A 12,759-nucleotide genomic window follows, 5' to 3' on the forward strand; every position below is an offset into this window, starting at 1 on the left:
CAAACCGTGAGACCGCCGTACCGATGGCGATGGCGATGCCGCAGCCGCAGGCGCTGCATTGGCCAAGCGAGCAGCACGGCAGGTTCGCGTTATTATTATGGTCAGTCTATAAATACAGTGCCCAACGTGAGCAACGCCGCCGTGTGAGCGATCCGGGAGATCAATTCGGTCCAATTTGCCAGACAATTTGTAGACATCAAGAGGAAGGAAACAGGAGGAAAAGTAGAACCAGCAGTCAGAGGAGGAGGTGCTAAGCCGGCAGAAAGATGCCGCCCAAGCGTCCGCCACCGCTCGTGCCGAAGAAGCCCAATCCCAGCATGAACTACGAGGTGTTGATCTACCTCAACTCGTTCTACTTCGGCATGTTCGCCTGTTGCGAGATGGCCATGGGCCTCCTGAAGGCTATCAATCTCAGCTACACGGGACATACTTTGGCCCTGGACACGGGGGTGATGATTAGCTTCATTGTCTTCGAGACGATCCGATTGATAATGGGGCGCATGAGTTCGCTGGCCGATCGAGGTAAAGACACCCGCCCGCTTGCTGGTCTAATTATAGGATGCTAAAACAATAGCATCACCCTCAATAGCGTTATCAAGCGTTTAGTTTATCAAACTGAACCACTAAACTTAAAAAACCCAATAATGAGCTCATTATCATGTTTATATTAGATTATCTTATTATAGTAGGATAGTATTTTTTCTTTGAGAATCATCCAATCTAATCGACACTCTTTGATTTCGCTTACAGGCTGGTCTGCCATACTGTCGGTCTTCATGACCGCCCCCTGCTTCGTGGGCGTCTCCTATCTGCTGCTGCTGCAGACCTACCGACTGCGCCTGGAGTACTGCCTGTGCACGCTGCAGATCGCCCTTTACCTGACCGAGGTGTGGTATGCCATCGTCTTCGTTTTCTCGCTGTGTCGTCCAGTAACTTATGATTAGCCACATAGACAGAAACACCAGCCAACTAGCAGCAAATATACATGCGAAAGTTTAGCAATCTACACGATCGAGAAAGGATATTGTGCAGTGTAATGAAATGTAATCTAGCTGATTAGCAGTAGGCAGCTGAATTGCTCATGGCCGAGAAGAAAACCAAACAGAAAGAAAACAAAACAAAACAAAACACATATGTAGCATATTAATAATTATGTATAGTAAGGTTTATGATAACATACACACACTCTTATATACATACATTGAACGGTTTTATATACAAAAATTGTTAACATTTAAGCATCAATTGGAACCAATATAAGACAACAAGCAAAACCTAAAACTTGAATAATTTTCACAATTTTAAGATGACAATTTTTTTGTAAAAAAATATCGAAAAGCAGCATAAAAACAAATTTAATGAGTGGAAATAATAATTTATAATAGTTCACAGATAGCTCGAATCTTAAAAACAATTGTAAAAAATCAGTAGAATATCTCACAAAATCTAGTCAAAATCAGAATGAGAATCATGAACCAGTTGGCCGAAAGGGCATTCAAATATTTCATTACCACTAAGAGAAGCGTTTAATATTTCATACCAATATTTAAAAGGAGGACAAAGCCACGCATCATGAAGCCCAGTTAAAAGTCTAGACCATGTGTGTACTTTAATGAAACTACTTTATATAAAACTAGCAAATAGCGTAAATAACATGTTCAAGACGGTACTAAAAACAAACCAAACCCAAGCGGGCAAACGTTTACAAAGAAAGCGAAAAACAAATTAGCTAAATCTATCATAAATCATATTCAACATTGATAGAGTGTTAACAACTAGGCGACAACCCTCCATTTTGGTGCCGCAATATCCTTGCGAAACACTTCTTCTCCCAATCTGCCTATTGGCAACTCAAAACACCCAATAAATCACGCTCAATTATCCCCGCTTGAACCGAGGAACCGAAAAACAGAGGATTGCAGCTCCTCCAATGCTAGTCACTAATGTCCACAAACATTGTCTAAGCTACACCGAAGATTGTGTATAATTCGTAAGAACTTTGTGTGGTTTCATAGCAAAATAACGCACAAACCGATCACAAAAACTCGCAACAGTCCACAAATCTCATGCTTTTAAAACAAAAGAACAAAGAAGAAACAATTTTACTGAAACCAAACAGCTAGAAGCTGCAAGAAAACCAAAGCCACAATCCTATGTTGAATAATTTACCTGTATAATATTTATGTAATTTCGTTAAACGCAAAATGTTAACATACTTTTAAAGCGCGTGTAAAACGGATAGTTAATAAACAAAACAACAACAGAATTTAAAAGAACCTATACACTCGATGCAAATAAATATTAAAGATCGAAACAAAGAACCAACATCTGTTATTAGTAGGCCGTGGGTTCAGTAAGATCTTTTCGAGTATGATAGGTGTATTTTATTTCGTGCCTCCAAAATTTCAGATATTCAGCTACACACAGACAGGTCTCCCAAATTAGTAAGCTCTATAAATTCAAAACCAGAACTGCTGCAGGCCAGTGGCAATTTCGAGGATCGGGCAAAGTTGATTTGTCAGCGGAAAGTAATCGCCATGGATAGAAACCACAAGTCGGGTGAGTCAAGCGAATGTAGCATCCTTAAGTCGTTAAACCCATGTGTTTCCTTCTCCAGAAGAGACCTTTGGACGCTCCATGTCCAGTAGCAGTCGCCGCGTCATGTGGAAGCTCAACGAGGAGGAGGAAACCTTCGACTCCTTGGTCAACTATCGGCGCCTTACCTCGCGCAGCCTGAACCGAAGTCAGGCGACCGATGTGCCCACCAAGAGACGCACGGCCTCAGAAAGTTGGCACCTGCCAGCGCAAGAGGTTAAAACAAAGAGCGCCAGCACCGGCGAAAGCGAATTGGGCAAAAAGTCAGTTAGCCTACGGGAATCGACCTGGAATGTTAATCAGTCATCGGCCACCTCGCTGCCGGAGCCCAAGGAGATCAGCTCCAAAGAGCAGGCGATCATCTACTGGCGGCGTCTATTCGACGGAATCCACAAGCGTCAGCGTGGCGCAAAGAAAGTTGCAGCAACAGAGCCCGAGGAGCCGACAGATATCGTGCTGACGACCAAGCCAAGTCTGGCATTGCGCTACAAGCCCTCTCACGAGTCGCTCAAGAACAAGCGGAGCAAGGACCTGGCTACCGAACGCTGCCCGAGCACTTCCCAGGGATCAACATCTTGCAAACTGGTAGCGGACCTCAAGATGGAGTCGTTCAGCCTGCCGCCGCAGCAGATGTGTGTGGTGCGCGAGGTGGAGCCTCGGTTTGGCCAGCGTCGGCGCATGTCGTTGGCTAACGACACGGACTCATGCTACTCCGGCGAGCTGGAGGTACCTAAAAACAGTCCCGTCCAGCATCAGCACCAGGAGCCGGGACCCTATTCGCGCAGCGAACTGATCAGCGTCCATGTCTCGGCGCCCACAACTCGGCGGAGCACATCGCCAATAAGGCGCAGCACTGCGGCGAGCAAGGTGGCCGCCGGGACGAAAGGCGGATCATCACCAGCAGCACCAGGGGGCACCAAGTGTCCCAGTGTCAGCAGCGGTAGTGCAGGTACCAGCCAGCTGCCCACTTTCCGCCAGCGGCAGCATGAGCTCCATCGCTATCGCGTTAAGATCGAGCAACGGCGCCTTGATCTCCTAGAGCTCAAAATAGCCCGCGAGCGCGAGGAGGCGCTGCACAACGAGGTGCTGTTCCACAAGGAGCTGCAGATCAAGGAGAACATGATGAAGGCGTACGAGGACAACGACTGCTCGAACGCCTAGGACTTTCTTTAATCCTACCTCTTATTCGGTCCAAAATTCATTAAGGTTTCCTACAGTTCGCAATGGCCCTGGCCTCAGTAGTTCAAAGCACGCAGTCAAATAAAACCGAAACTCATTTAGACATCCCAATCAATCTATGTTTTTTATTAACTACTTGACAAAGAAAAATCTCTGAAAAATGTTCCAACAAATTCTTGTTGGAATTCCACCACCTTGGCGCGCAATTTCGAATTAAATGTCCTTGTGCGTTCACAACACTGGCCGTGTGTGCGTTTCGCTGTGAATGGACATATGCCCACAACCAACTCTTTTATTTTATTTGTTTAAACCAAAAACGTGAAATGTTAATAAATGTGTGCCGACTTTGCGGCAGGAGCCGGCTGTGCCCCAAAGCCGTGGCGCTCTTCAAGCCCGGTAGACAGGATGTTCTACGCCGCATCCAACTTATAACCGGAATTCATGTGAGTTGAGAAATCAAAATGGATCGCGCAATTTACATATTTATGAGCACTTCCTTTCTTTTTTATTACGCAGCTTCAGCAGATTCCCAATGCTCCGGATATGGTGTGTTTCTGCTGCCAAACCGATCTGCATTCGGCCATGATTTTCCGGAGGCAGTGCATCCTGCAGCAGAAGAAATGGGTGCCCCTACAGCAAGGTGATGAAGTGGGGGCCAACGAGGAGGAGAAGGTAGCACCCAATGATTCCTCACCCAAGAAGAAAACGAACCAGCGGCGGAAGGGGCGAGCCAGGGTGCCACTGGAAAAAGTGGATATTGTCGTAAAGAACGAGAATAAAGCTTCAGCGGATGCACCAGTTGGTGATGACGAATTTGATCAGCCGGTGGAGATCTCCAATGAGCCGGAGGCCACGGATAGCGATGTTAAGCTGGAGGAAGTCGATCTTCCAGATGAGTATGGCTTGGAGTCGGATCACGAGTTGCCCAATGTTCAAATCCACCAGTGCGCCACCTGTGGCATTATCAAAAACAATAAGTCATCTCTGGACAGGCACCAGTTTGAACACTCCGGACTAAGGCCCTTTCCCTGCCAGTAAGTGCAACTCGAAGATAATATACACTTACCTGTGTATATGTATATAGGTTGTAACCATCTTCTTTGTTATCTAACTTCTTGGTATCTCGTCCGCTATCATGAATCCGATCAGCAAACATTGTACATCCATATGTAAATTCATTTTCTCTGTATGCACATTAAGAATCTGACTTTTTCAGGGAGTGTCCAAAGACCTTTTTAGCAGCGAGTGAGCTGAAGGCCCACAATCTCACCCACCACACCGTGGAGCCCCCGTTCGCCTGTCGCTACTGCGATCGTCGCTACTTCTCCGTGGTGGGCAGGAAGAAGCACGAGCGTGTCCACACCAACGAGCGGCCCTTTGTGTGCGAGCAGTGCGGCAAGGCGTTCACCAGGACCTGCATCCTGAAGGCCCACATGGCGTCCCACCAAGTTGTGAGGAAGTATAGGTACTTGATGAAATCAAAGCATTCTCCTTAAGAAACATTCTTTTATCATATGACTTTTCCTTTTCAGTTGCGATGTCTGCGATCGTTGGTTCAGCCTGAAGAAACACCTGGCCACCCACTACATCTCCAATACCCACAAGCGCAATGCTGAAGCCGTCACTTCTTCGTCGGAGTACATGTCCATGCTGAGTTATGAATCCGATGAAACCTGGTCCCAAGCCACCTCACTGACCCCACTGACCATTTCCGTTGACGAAGATCTGGTGCAGACGCAGTTCGACATTTTGTGCCAGGAAGCTTAATTCAGCTCAAGCTGCCATATGATTTATTAATATACCAAAAACAAAAAACATATTTAGGTAAGAGCTAATCCACAAAGACTTAACAGCAGCTAAAACCTCAAAAGACAATATCAAGTATGGGTCTAAAAATGTGGATCAAATTTGGAAATTCCTTTAAATCAAGCAACAGTAAGACAGCTTCGGAAAATATATAGCTTTTTATAGTTCGTAGTTTTTCAAATCACCTCTCAATGGCCATGTTTTTAAGACTTTTTGCTATTTTTTGCATAATTTACATGTGCATTGCAATTGGTCGAGTGCTTCCTTAATATCACAAAAGTGCCTATATTGTCTTTTAGAGACATAAATATATATACACACATACTTATTGGGCTGAAAAGGTATTTTTACTGAGAAAATCTCAAAAAATCTTATAAAATTATACAAGGTAATCTCAAAAATTATATTACAGTTTTAAAACTTTTACAGTCGTCTTCCAAAAATCGTGACTAACGAATTATTGATAAATTTCATATTTAAACCAAAAGTACTAACACTAAAGCGGTAGTTATTTAAGATATATTCAAACATCAGGTGTTAACCCAAACGGTACAAAAACGAACAAACATTTTAAAATGAAAACTTTTTCTGAATACATATGACACATTTTTACGTGGTCTATGTGGATTTATCAAAACAAAAATATAAAGTTATCTGCTTTGTTTTTAAAAGTTGAACTTGCACATCCTTATCTTGCAGATGTTACTTATTTGAAGTATAATACGCTTCAATACGTTCAGTTTATTGATTTCATTAACATTATTTACACCTATTATTAAGTTTTAACTTTGTAGGCAGTTTCTGTTTTATCATACTGCTCCAGTTGCTAACATTGATCTTATTCAAATAAAGATTCGAACTTTACAAAATTCTCTCTGCCTTGAATGCATAATTTATATCGTTTTTCTCCGAATGAAATCACCACACAATTGCCTGTCTATCAGTCGAGTTTAGTGATCGAGATGCTGAACAACGTCTGTAGAGTCTGCGGAAGGCAGAAGATTTGCGAGAAGGGCCTGAATCTCTTCGATTTGGCCAACCGAAAGTATCTAAAGCACTTGCACATGATAACCGGACTGCGGGTGAGTGAAAAGGTGGCTCAAATCGGTGAGATATAATATCAGTACCTATGTATGTGTATACCAGTTGTTGGAGCTGGACGATGTTCCCGGTTTCATGTGCTATTGCTGTCAGTCGGAACTCAGATCGGCACTGGCATTCCGCAAGCTTTGCATCAAGACCCAACGTAAATGGCTGGCCATCGATGACGACTCTGCGTCGGATGAAGAAGATACCAAGGCCAAATCGCAGCTGAAGTCGGATAAATGCGTGCTGGTCGAAGAAACGTTTCAGGTACTGATTGAAGAGGAGTCCACGGACAACAGTCTGATTCGAGATACGGAAGCGGAGCAGGAGGAAGCTGAAATGGATGGGAAGTGGGTACCTTCCCGAAAGGTTCTCAAAGTATCAACCAAACTGAAAGACAAAATCTACATATGCGAGCTGTGCGGAACCCATGCCACATCGAAATCCGTTTTCCAACGCCACATGAGGAAACACACAGGCGAACGACCCTTTGGCTGCAAGTAAGCCTCGTCCACAGATTACAATTGTAGATTGGCATGCTAATTCCGCATCTTTAGGGATTGTAAAGCCAGGTTCCTCTCCTCTGGTGAACTACGTGCCCACCACCGTGTCCACACCGGTGAGCAACCGTTTGCCTGTCGCTTCTGCGAGAAAAGGTATGTCAGCTACATGGGCCGCCTGATCCACGAGAGGACTCACACCAACGATCGACCCTATGTCTGCGAAGAGTGTGGCAAGAAGTTCACCACAGCCTACGTCCTGAAGAACCACATGATCATCCACACGGGCGAGCGCAATTTCCGGTGCGACCCATGCGATCGCTCCTTCCAGAGAAAGGCGCACCTGATCACGCACTCTCGTTCCATGATGCACCTCCAAAAGGTGAAGAGTCAGAAGAGCAGTGGCAAGAGATCTTGAAGAATAAATTGGCCCAAGCTATTGAGTTACTGAGACTAACCTAACATGAAGTGATATAGTAAATATCTTTACTAAATCTAAATGAAATAAATGGGTAATTCTTTTAAGGGTAACTATCTAACTTTGTAGGACACAGATTAAAATAAATTTGTATTGATTGTATAACCAGTTTGATTTAAACTAGTAGCAGCCGTTACTATTTAGTGGTCTTATTAGACGCCAGTGCTGCATAACGTCCCAGGTGGAACACAAAGTACACTGCTTCGTGGCAAATGGCAAATCAGTTTTGGTTGGCTGTCTTGTTTACAATTAGAAATTAACCAATTAGTTTCGAGTAACCTGGTAAAATGCTGCAAAATGTGTGCCGCGTGTGCGCCAGCAGCACGGACAACTCGAAGTCACTGAGACTGTTTAACAATGGTGCCCGGAAAGTGCTGCAACAAATCAATTTGCTCACTGGTATTCTGGTAAGCCAACGGAATAAAATAATTTCTTCAATTCAAATGTTATATCTAATATGGCAGCTGCAATGTGAACCCGATTTGCCCGACTGGATGTGTGCAACCTGCCAGGCGGATCTGAATAGCGCCATATCCTTCCGCGATCGCTGCCTGAGCAGCCAGAAGATTTTCGAGGAGTCGCTGGTCAGGAGCGAAGAAGCCACATCCCGCTCCTCAGTTCGTCGCAGTGTCCGCTCCCAAAGGCAGCGGCATGAAGACGCCGCTCCAAAGACGCCAGCCAGTCCGCTGGAGGTAATGATTAAGCTGGAGAGTCTGAGCAATGGCGACGAGGAGGACGACGGCATCGATCACCTGGACTCATGCAACGAAGCAGACATGGAGCTGGCCATCAAAGCGATGTCAAGCTCTTCCGAGGATGATGGACCCACCTCACCGGTCAGGTTGAAAAGAACCCGGCGTCGGGGCCTTAAGAAAGGCGGTAATAGTGAAAATCGCCCCAAGGTTACGCTTCCCGTGTTCTTTTGCGATCAGTGCGGCAACAACATTACGGGAAAGTCCTCCTTCGACCGTCACCTGCGCAAACACAGCGGCATTAGACCCTTTCAGTGCGAGTAAGCAAGCATTTAGCTATACAATTGTTTGATCTGATGATTAAATGTGTAACTTTGCACCCATGCAGACTTTGTCCCGCCCGCTTCCTCTCCTCTGGCGAGCTGAAAGGACACCAAGTGATGCATACTGGAGATCGCAAGTTCCAGTGTCGATACTGTGACCGCACCTACGTCAACTACAGTGGTCGCCTGCGTCACGAGCGGACCCACACAAATGATCGACCCTTCATTTGTGCGCAGTGTGGCAAGAGCTTTACCAATTCGTACATACTCAAGAACCATATGCTCATCCATACGGGCGAGCGCCTGTTCAGGCTAGTAAACTAAACTTGCTAATGTCAACGATCACTTAGCGTATGCTTTGCAGATGTGAGCTGTGCCATCGATCCTTTGCGCGACCCACCCACTTGAAGACTCATTTCCGCTCCAATACTCACAAGCACAACGTGGAGAAATCGAAGGCAGACGCGGGTGTAGTTCAGCTGTCACCATCCCAGTCAGCGGATCAGGTTAAATTCGTGACGGAAAAGGCAGAACCGGTGGCGGATGCCTTTACGATAGAAGTGCCTTTGCCCGCGGAACAGGTGCAAGACGAGTCTTTGGGCCTGGCAGCTCTGGAAACATCCACTCTGATGTACAGTACAAACTAGACCTTAATGAGTTCACCTCAACCTTTTAACGCCAAATATAGTTCACATTTTGTTTATTCCCTACGACATTTTTGTAAAAATAGTTATTTGGTGTACGCAACAGTCGCTTTCTGCATGTTTCGTCTGTGAGCATTTGAACGATAATGGGTACTAAGGTGCGTATCGCGACTGAATGACTTATCGCACAGGTCGCACCTGCAAAAGAAGAAACTTATTAGATACGTTTAGGTAATGTTTTGATTTCCCGCATACTTAAAAGCCTTTTCGCCGGTATGCACGAGCATGTGGTTCTTAAGAATATAGGATGTTGTGAAGGCATTGTTGCACTCCTTGCAGACAAAGGGCCGCTCGTTCGTGTGAGTCCGCTCGTGCTTCAATCGAGTGCTGTAGTCCGAGAAACTGCGGGAACAGTGTCTGCACTTAAAGGGTTTCTCTCCGGTGTGCCTGCGTACGTGGCGCTTTAGTTCCGCCGGCGTGCAAAAGCGATCCTCACAGAATCTTAAATGAAGGCTATAAGTTAGGGGCAAATTTAAGTAGAATAGCCACTTACTCGCATCCAAACTCCTTGACGCCGCGATGTCGCTTACAGTGCAGTATAAATGCAATGCGTCCTTTTATGTGATTTCCGCACTCCTCGCAAACGTAGGTGCCATTGGAGTCGCAGGGCTTCCGACGTTTTCTTCTTTTCTTGGGATTCTCAGAGCCTGATTTGAGGTCCTGCTTTTCATCTACTTCCGGATCGCTTTCGTAAATGAGGTAATCCACTTCACTGTAACCAATATCGTCATCATTATTGGGCTCGTCCTCGTGGATTTCAGATTCACTAAGAATGTCTTCCAATTTAAAACCGGAGCTTTGCATGGGTTCTTCATTGAGATCGTCCAACCGCTCGATTTCTATGCTAATTTGTGACGCTTCCAAGTGCTCCTCCGGCTCAAAGCCGCTTTTGGGAGATTCCTGGCAGATTTTAAAAAACTCTTCATCATCCAGGGAATGAAGCAGCTCCCTCTGGACTTCCAAGCAGCGTTCCCGAAAAGATATGGCTTGTTGCACACAAGTTTGGCAGGAGGCACATAATCGATTTGGCAACGTATTACAGTTCTTAAACTTTAAAAACAAAATCGTTGGTAAGTTCAAGATGCTGTTTACACATTAATATGCTCTCACCGCAGCGCCAGTTAGTAGTTTGATGTGTTCCAGTGTGGTTTGATTGCGCTTTTCAAATATATTCAATGATCTCTCGGCATTTGTGCGCTTTCCACAAGTGCGACACACTTTCGCTTCCATTTTTTAGCCGCTAAAACAATTGAAATAGAATGCCTTCGAATTTTTTGTAAACAATGCTACTTTCGTTTCGATCAGCTGTTTGGTTTTGCCATTCGCATGGATGCGAAATCACGAACGAATAGAATATTCAGTACTTGGGATTTGAAGCTTGGATTTATTATTCAAGATTAAGTTCTACATATTACAAATGGTTTTGTTTATTCTTTGCAGAAATGCTCCTTGGCTGTGCGCCATTGTCGTTCTAGCATCGCCTGTAATTGCTATGTATATATAAATGGGCCAGATTTAGATGTGCAGGCTATCCTCCTCCTCCTCCTTGAGTTCCCTCTTCTGCTCCTGCTCAAGGACCTGCTTCATCTCGGCCTTCTCCAGGTGCCGCTTGTGTACGCCAGACCGGAAGTGGGTGCTCAGGTGGGTGGGCAGCATGAAGGACTTGTCGCACAGCTCGCACCTGGAAAGGAAGATTCAGCATTAGATCGGTTTTTAAACATATTAGTGACTGTACTAGTATTAAAAGTTTATGGTAACTAATAATATAATTTCGTATATCGTACCTGTAGGCCCGCTCGCCGGAATGTATCAGCATATGGTTCTTAAGGATGTAGCCGGTGGTGAAGGCCTTGCCGCATGTGCCACAGACGTAGGGCCGCTCATTGGTGTGGGTTCGCTCATGCTTTACACGGGTGGTGTAGTCGGTGAAGCAGCGTCCACAGTACTGACATGCAAACGGGCGCTCCCCGGTGTGCTTGCGCATGTGGCGTTTTAGCTCGGAAGTTGTGCAGAAGCGCGACTGACAGAGTCTGTGGATAAATCCATTTAGTCTCAATGCATCCAATAAAGAGTAGAAATATACTCACTCGCAGCCAAATTGCTTGTCCCCACGATGGCGACGACAGTGGAGTTCGAAGGCCATGCGTCCCTTGATGTGATTGCCGCACTGTTCGCAGATGTAGACTCCTCCAGTGCCACGACGACGCGGATCATCCGAACGGACCTTCGGTTTCGGCGGCAGACTACACTTCTTGACCACAATGTTTTCATGCTCGTACTCATCATCCAGCACGTTGTCAAGAACGGCCACCTCATCATCCGAATCGTAGACGTAGGCGTCGTTGACATCGCCTACAATGAGCTCAGTGTCTTCGTCCAGCTCCAACGTTTGCTGCTGCTCTTCGTCTTCGGCCATGATGGACTCATAGTCGGCCTCCTCAATCAAGGAGGCTGCGTCGTCCTCGCCGACGTGTCCCTCGGCCACTTCGTAATAGGTATTATCGTACTCCACCTTGGCTTCGTCGATCTCTTCCTTAGGCTCCTCCATGACTATTTCCTGATAGGTGGCATAAACCTCGTCATCGTCGGGCGGCTTCACCGTCTGAACAATATCCTCCCCCATGACAGCCGCCCGGTAGAATGCGGAGATGCCCTGGCGCTGCTCATCTGTCAGTCCGATGAGTAGTTCCCGCTGGGCGGCGATGCAGCGCTCCCTCAGCTTAATGGCGGAGGCCAGTTCCATGCTGCAGCACTCACAGATCTGATCCGGCAGGCAACCGTAGTTCTCCAGCTAAGGAAAGCACCAAAAAATTACGCTTTAACTACATAGATGCCATGAAGGTGCAGTGGAAAATTTACCCGAAGGCCTGTGAGCGCCTCAATGTTGTCGATCATCTTTGTGTTGCTCCGCTCGAATATCTTCGGCGATCGCTTGTTGCTTGCGTACTTTGCACATACGCGGCAGGTGCTCTTTAGGTGTTTCAGCGCCGATTTCGACATTTTTTCATTCGCAATCCGAAATGAAATCGCTTTTAAGATAATTGTGAACACAAAAAATAAACGCGTCGCTTGTCAACTGCATTTGCCATTCACCCGTTGTTTCGATGTTACTATTTGTCATTCGCCCCGAAACAGCACATGTTAGTGGCGTAGGCAAAAGGGTTTTCTGATGCCAAAATTTCTGTATTTCTTCGGAAAATAATAGTTTTGTTCACTTCAGTAGTTCATATCGTTGATAGTTTACACTATACTTACGTAATTTGCATATTTAAAGATAGAAACTCTATCTTTAGACTATATTCTACTCTTCTTAAAAATAAGTAAGTAAGTAAGTAATTAGTATATGTTATATGTTATATGTTACCTATGTAAATTTATATATTATAATTCATTTAA

The 12,759-nt window shown here is 45.5% G+C and overlaps 7 protein-coding genes across 7 annotated transcripts; 5 read left to right on the forward strand and 2 right to left on the reverse strand.

The window, feature by feature from the left end:
* Positions 1-99: 99 nt before the first annotated feature.
* LOC6536257 lies at positions 100-1,281 on the forward strand. Its single transcript, XM_002096807.4, has 2 exons — positions 100-522; positions 751-1,281. Exons 1-2 carry the CDS (start codon positions 267-269, stop codon positions 942-944), a joined length of 450 nt encoding a protein of 149 aa, XP_002096843.1. The 5' UTR covers positions 100-266; the 3' UTR covers positions 945-1,281.
* A 1,059-nt stretch (positions 1,282-2,340) lies between these two features.
* LOC6536258 lies at positions 2,341-3,885 on the forward strand. Its single transcript, XM_002096808.4, has 2 exons — positions 2,341-2,559; positions 2,618-3,885. The coding sequence occupies exons 1-2, from the start codon at positions 2,538-2,540 to the stop codon at positions 3,754-3,756; spliced, it is 1,161 nt and encodes a 386-aa protein (XP_002096844.1). The 5' UTR covers positions 2,341-2,537; the 3' UTR covers positions 3,757-3,885.
* Positions 3,886-4,028: 143 nt separating this feature from the next.
* Positions 4,029-5,761, forward strand: LOC6536259 (transcription factor Ouib). The gene is made up of 4 exons (XM_002096809.3): positions 4,029-4,217; positions 4,291-4,808; positions 4,991-5,239; positions 5,307-5,761. The coding sequence occupies exons 1-4, from the start codon at positions 4,098-4,100 to the stop codon at positions 5,539-5,541; spliced, it is 1,122 nt and encodes a 373-aa protein (XP_002096845.1). The 5' UTR covers positions 4,029-4,097; the 3' UTR covers positions 5,542-5,761.
* A 137-nt stretch (positions 5,762-5,898) lies between these two features.
* On the forward strand, positions 5,899-7,666 carry LOC6536260 (transcription factor Ouib). Its single transcript, XM_002096810.4, has 3 exons — positions 5,899-6,662; positions 6,727-7,166; positions 7,224-7,666. Exons 1-3 carry the CDS (start codon positions 6,465-6,467, stop codon positions 7,582-7,584), a joined length of 999 nt encoding a protein of 332 aa, XP_002096846.2. The 5' UTR covers positions 5,899-6,464; the 3' UTR covers positions 7,585-7,666.
* Positions 7,667-7,838: 172 nt separating this feature from the next.
* Positions 7,839-9,369, forward strand: LOC6536261 (transcription factor Ouib). The gene is made up of 4 exons (XM_002096811.4): positions 7,839-8,051; positions 8,109-8,656; positions 8,725-8,970; positions 9,024-9,369. Exons 1-4 carry the CDS (start codon positions 7,932-7,934, stop codon positions 9,304-9,306), a joined length of 1,197 nt encoding a protein of 398 aa, XP_002096847.1. The 5' UTR covers positions 7,839-7,931; the 3' UTR covers positions 9,307-9,369.
* Positions 9,343-10,669, reverse strand: LOC6536262 (transcription factor Ouib). Its single transcript, XM_002096812.3, has 4 exons — positions 10,474-10,669; positions 9,857-10,413; positions 9,559-9,804; positions 9,343-9,501 (listed from the first exon to the last, which is right to left on the reverse strand). The coding sequence occupies exons 1-4, from the start codon at positions 10,591-10,593 to the stop codon at positions 9,390-9,392; spliced, it is 1,035 nt and encodes a 344-aa protein (XP_002096848.1). The 5' UTR covers positions 10,594-10,669; the 3' UTR covers positions 9,343-9,389.
* Positions 10,670-10,727: 58 nt separating this feature from the next.
* Positions 10,728-12,457, reverse strand: LOC6536263 (transcription factor Ouib). The gene is made up of 4 exons (XM_002096813.4): positions 12,223-12,457; positions 11,451-12,154; positions 11,148-11,393; positions 10,728-11,044 (listed from the first exon to the last, which is right to left on the reverse strand). The coding sequence occupies exons 1-4, from the start codon at positions 12,361-12,363 to the stop codon at positions 10,879-10,881; spliced, it is 1,257 nt and encodes a 418-aa protein (XP_002096849.1). The 5' UTR covers positions 12,364-12,457; the 3' UTR covers positions 10,728-10,878.
* Between the last annotated feature and the right edge of the window lie 302 nt (positions 12,458-12,759).

The sequence above is a fragment of the Drosophila yakuba genome, chromosome 3R, assembly GCF_016746365.2.
Source record: "Drosophila yakuba strain Tai18E2 chromosome 3R, Prin_Dyak_Tai18E2_2.1, whole genome shotgun sequence".
In the NCBI taxonomy this organism is placed as follows: domain Eukaryota; kingdom Metazoa; phylum Arthropoda; class Insecta; order Diptera; family Drosophilidae; genus Drosophila; species Drosophila yakuba.

Bases quoted from the DNA above. Each gene is read 5' to 3' on its own strand.
- LOC6536261 (XM_002096811.4), top strand. From the start codon at position 7,932: ATGCTGCAAAATGTGTGCCGCGTGTGCGCCAGCAGCACGGACAACTCG. The intron at 8,052-8,108 runs GTAAGCCAACGG...CTAATATGGCAG, and splicing joins ATTTGCTCACTGGTATTCTG to CTGCAATGTGAACCCGATTT. The intron at 8,657-8,724 runs GTAAGCAAGCAT...GCACCCATGCAG, and splicing joins ATTAGACCCTTTCAGTGCGA to ACTTTGTCCCGCCCGCTTCC.
- LOC6536263 (XM_002096813.4), bottom strand. From the start codon at position 12,363: ATGTCGAAATCGGCGCTGAAACACCTAAAGAGCACCTGCCGCGTATGT. The intron at 11,394-11,450 runs GTGAGTATATTT...ATTTATCCACAG, and splicing joins GACAAGCAATTTGGCTGCGA to ACTCTGTCAGTCGCGCTTCT. The intron at 11,045-11,147 runs GTACGATATACG...CTTCCTTTCCAG, and splicing joins TCCGGCGAGCGGGCCTACAG to GTGCGAGCTGTGCGACAAGT.
- LOC6536260 (XM_002096810.4), top strand. From the start codon at position 6,465: ATGCATAATTTATATCGTTTTTCTCCGAATGAAATCACCACACAATTG. The intron at 6,663-6,726 runs GTGAGTGAAAAG...TGTGTATACCAG, and splicing joins ACATGATAACCGGACTGCGG to TTGTTGGAGCTGGACGATGT. The intron at 7,167-7,223 runs GTAAGCCTCGTC...CCGCATCTTTAG, and splicing joins GAACGACCCTTTGGCTGCAA to GGATTGTAAAGCCAGGTTCC.
- LOC6536262 (XM_002096812.3), bottom strand. From the start codon at position 10,593: ATGGAAGCGAAAGTGTGTCGCACTTGTGGAAAGCGCACAAATGCCGAG. The intron at 9,805-9,856 runs GTAAGTGGCTAT...CCTTCATTTAAG, and splicing joins GTCAAGGAGTTTGGATGCGA to ATTCTGTGAGGATCGCTTTT. The intron at 9,502-9,558 runs GTATGCGGGAAA...CTTCTTTTGCAG, and splicing joins ACCGGCGAAAAGGCTTTTAA to GTGCGACCTGTGCGATAAGT.
- LOC6536258 (XM_002096808.4), top strand. From the start codon at position 2,538: ATGGATAGAAACCACAAGTCGG. The intron at 2,560-2,617 runs GTGAGTCAAGCG...TTCCTTCTCCAG, and splicing joins GGATAGAAACCACAAGTCGG to AAGAGACCTTTGGACGCTCC.
- LOC6536257 (XM_002096807.4), top strand. From the start codon at position 267: ATGCCGCCCAAGCGTCCGCCACCGCTCGTGCCGAAGAAGCCCAATCCC. The intron at 523-750 runs GTAAAGACACCC...TTTCGCTTACAG, and splicing joins GAGTTCGCTGGCCGATCGAG to GCTGGTCTGCCATACTGTCG.
- LOC6536259 (XM_002096809.3), top strand. From the start codon at position 4,098: ATGTTAATAAATGTGTGCCGACTTTGCGGCAGGAGCCGGCTGTGCCCC. The intron at 4,218-4,290 runs GTGAGTTGAGAA...TTTATTACGCAG, and splicing joins AACTTATAACCGGAATTCAT to CTTCAGCAGATTCCCAATGC. The intron at 4,809-4,990 runs GTAAGTGCAACT...TGACTTTTTCAG, and splicing joins CTAAGGCCCTTTCCCTGCCA to GGAGTGTCCAAAGACCTTTT.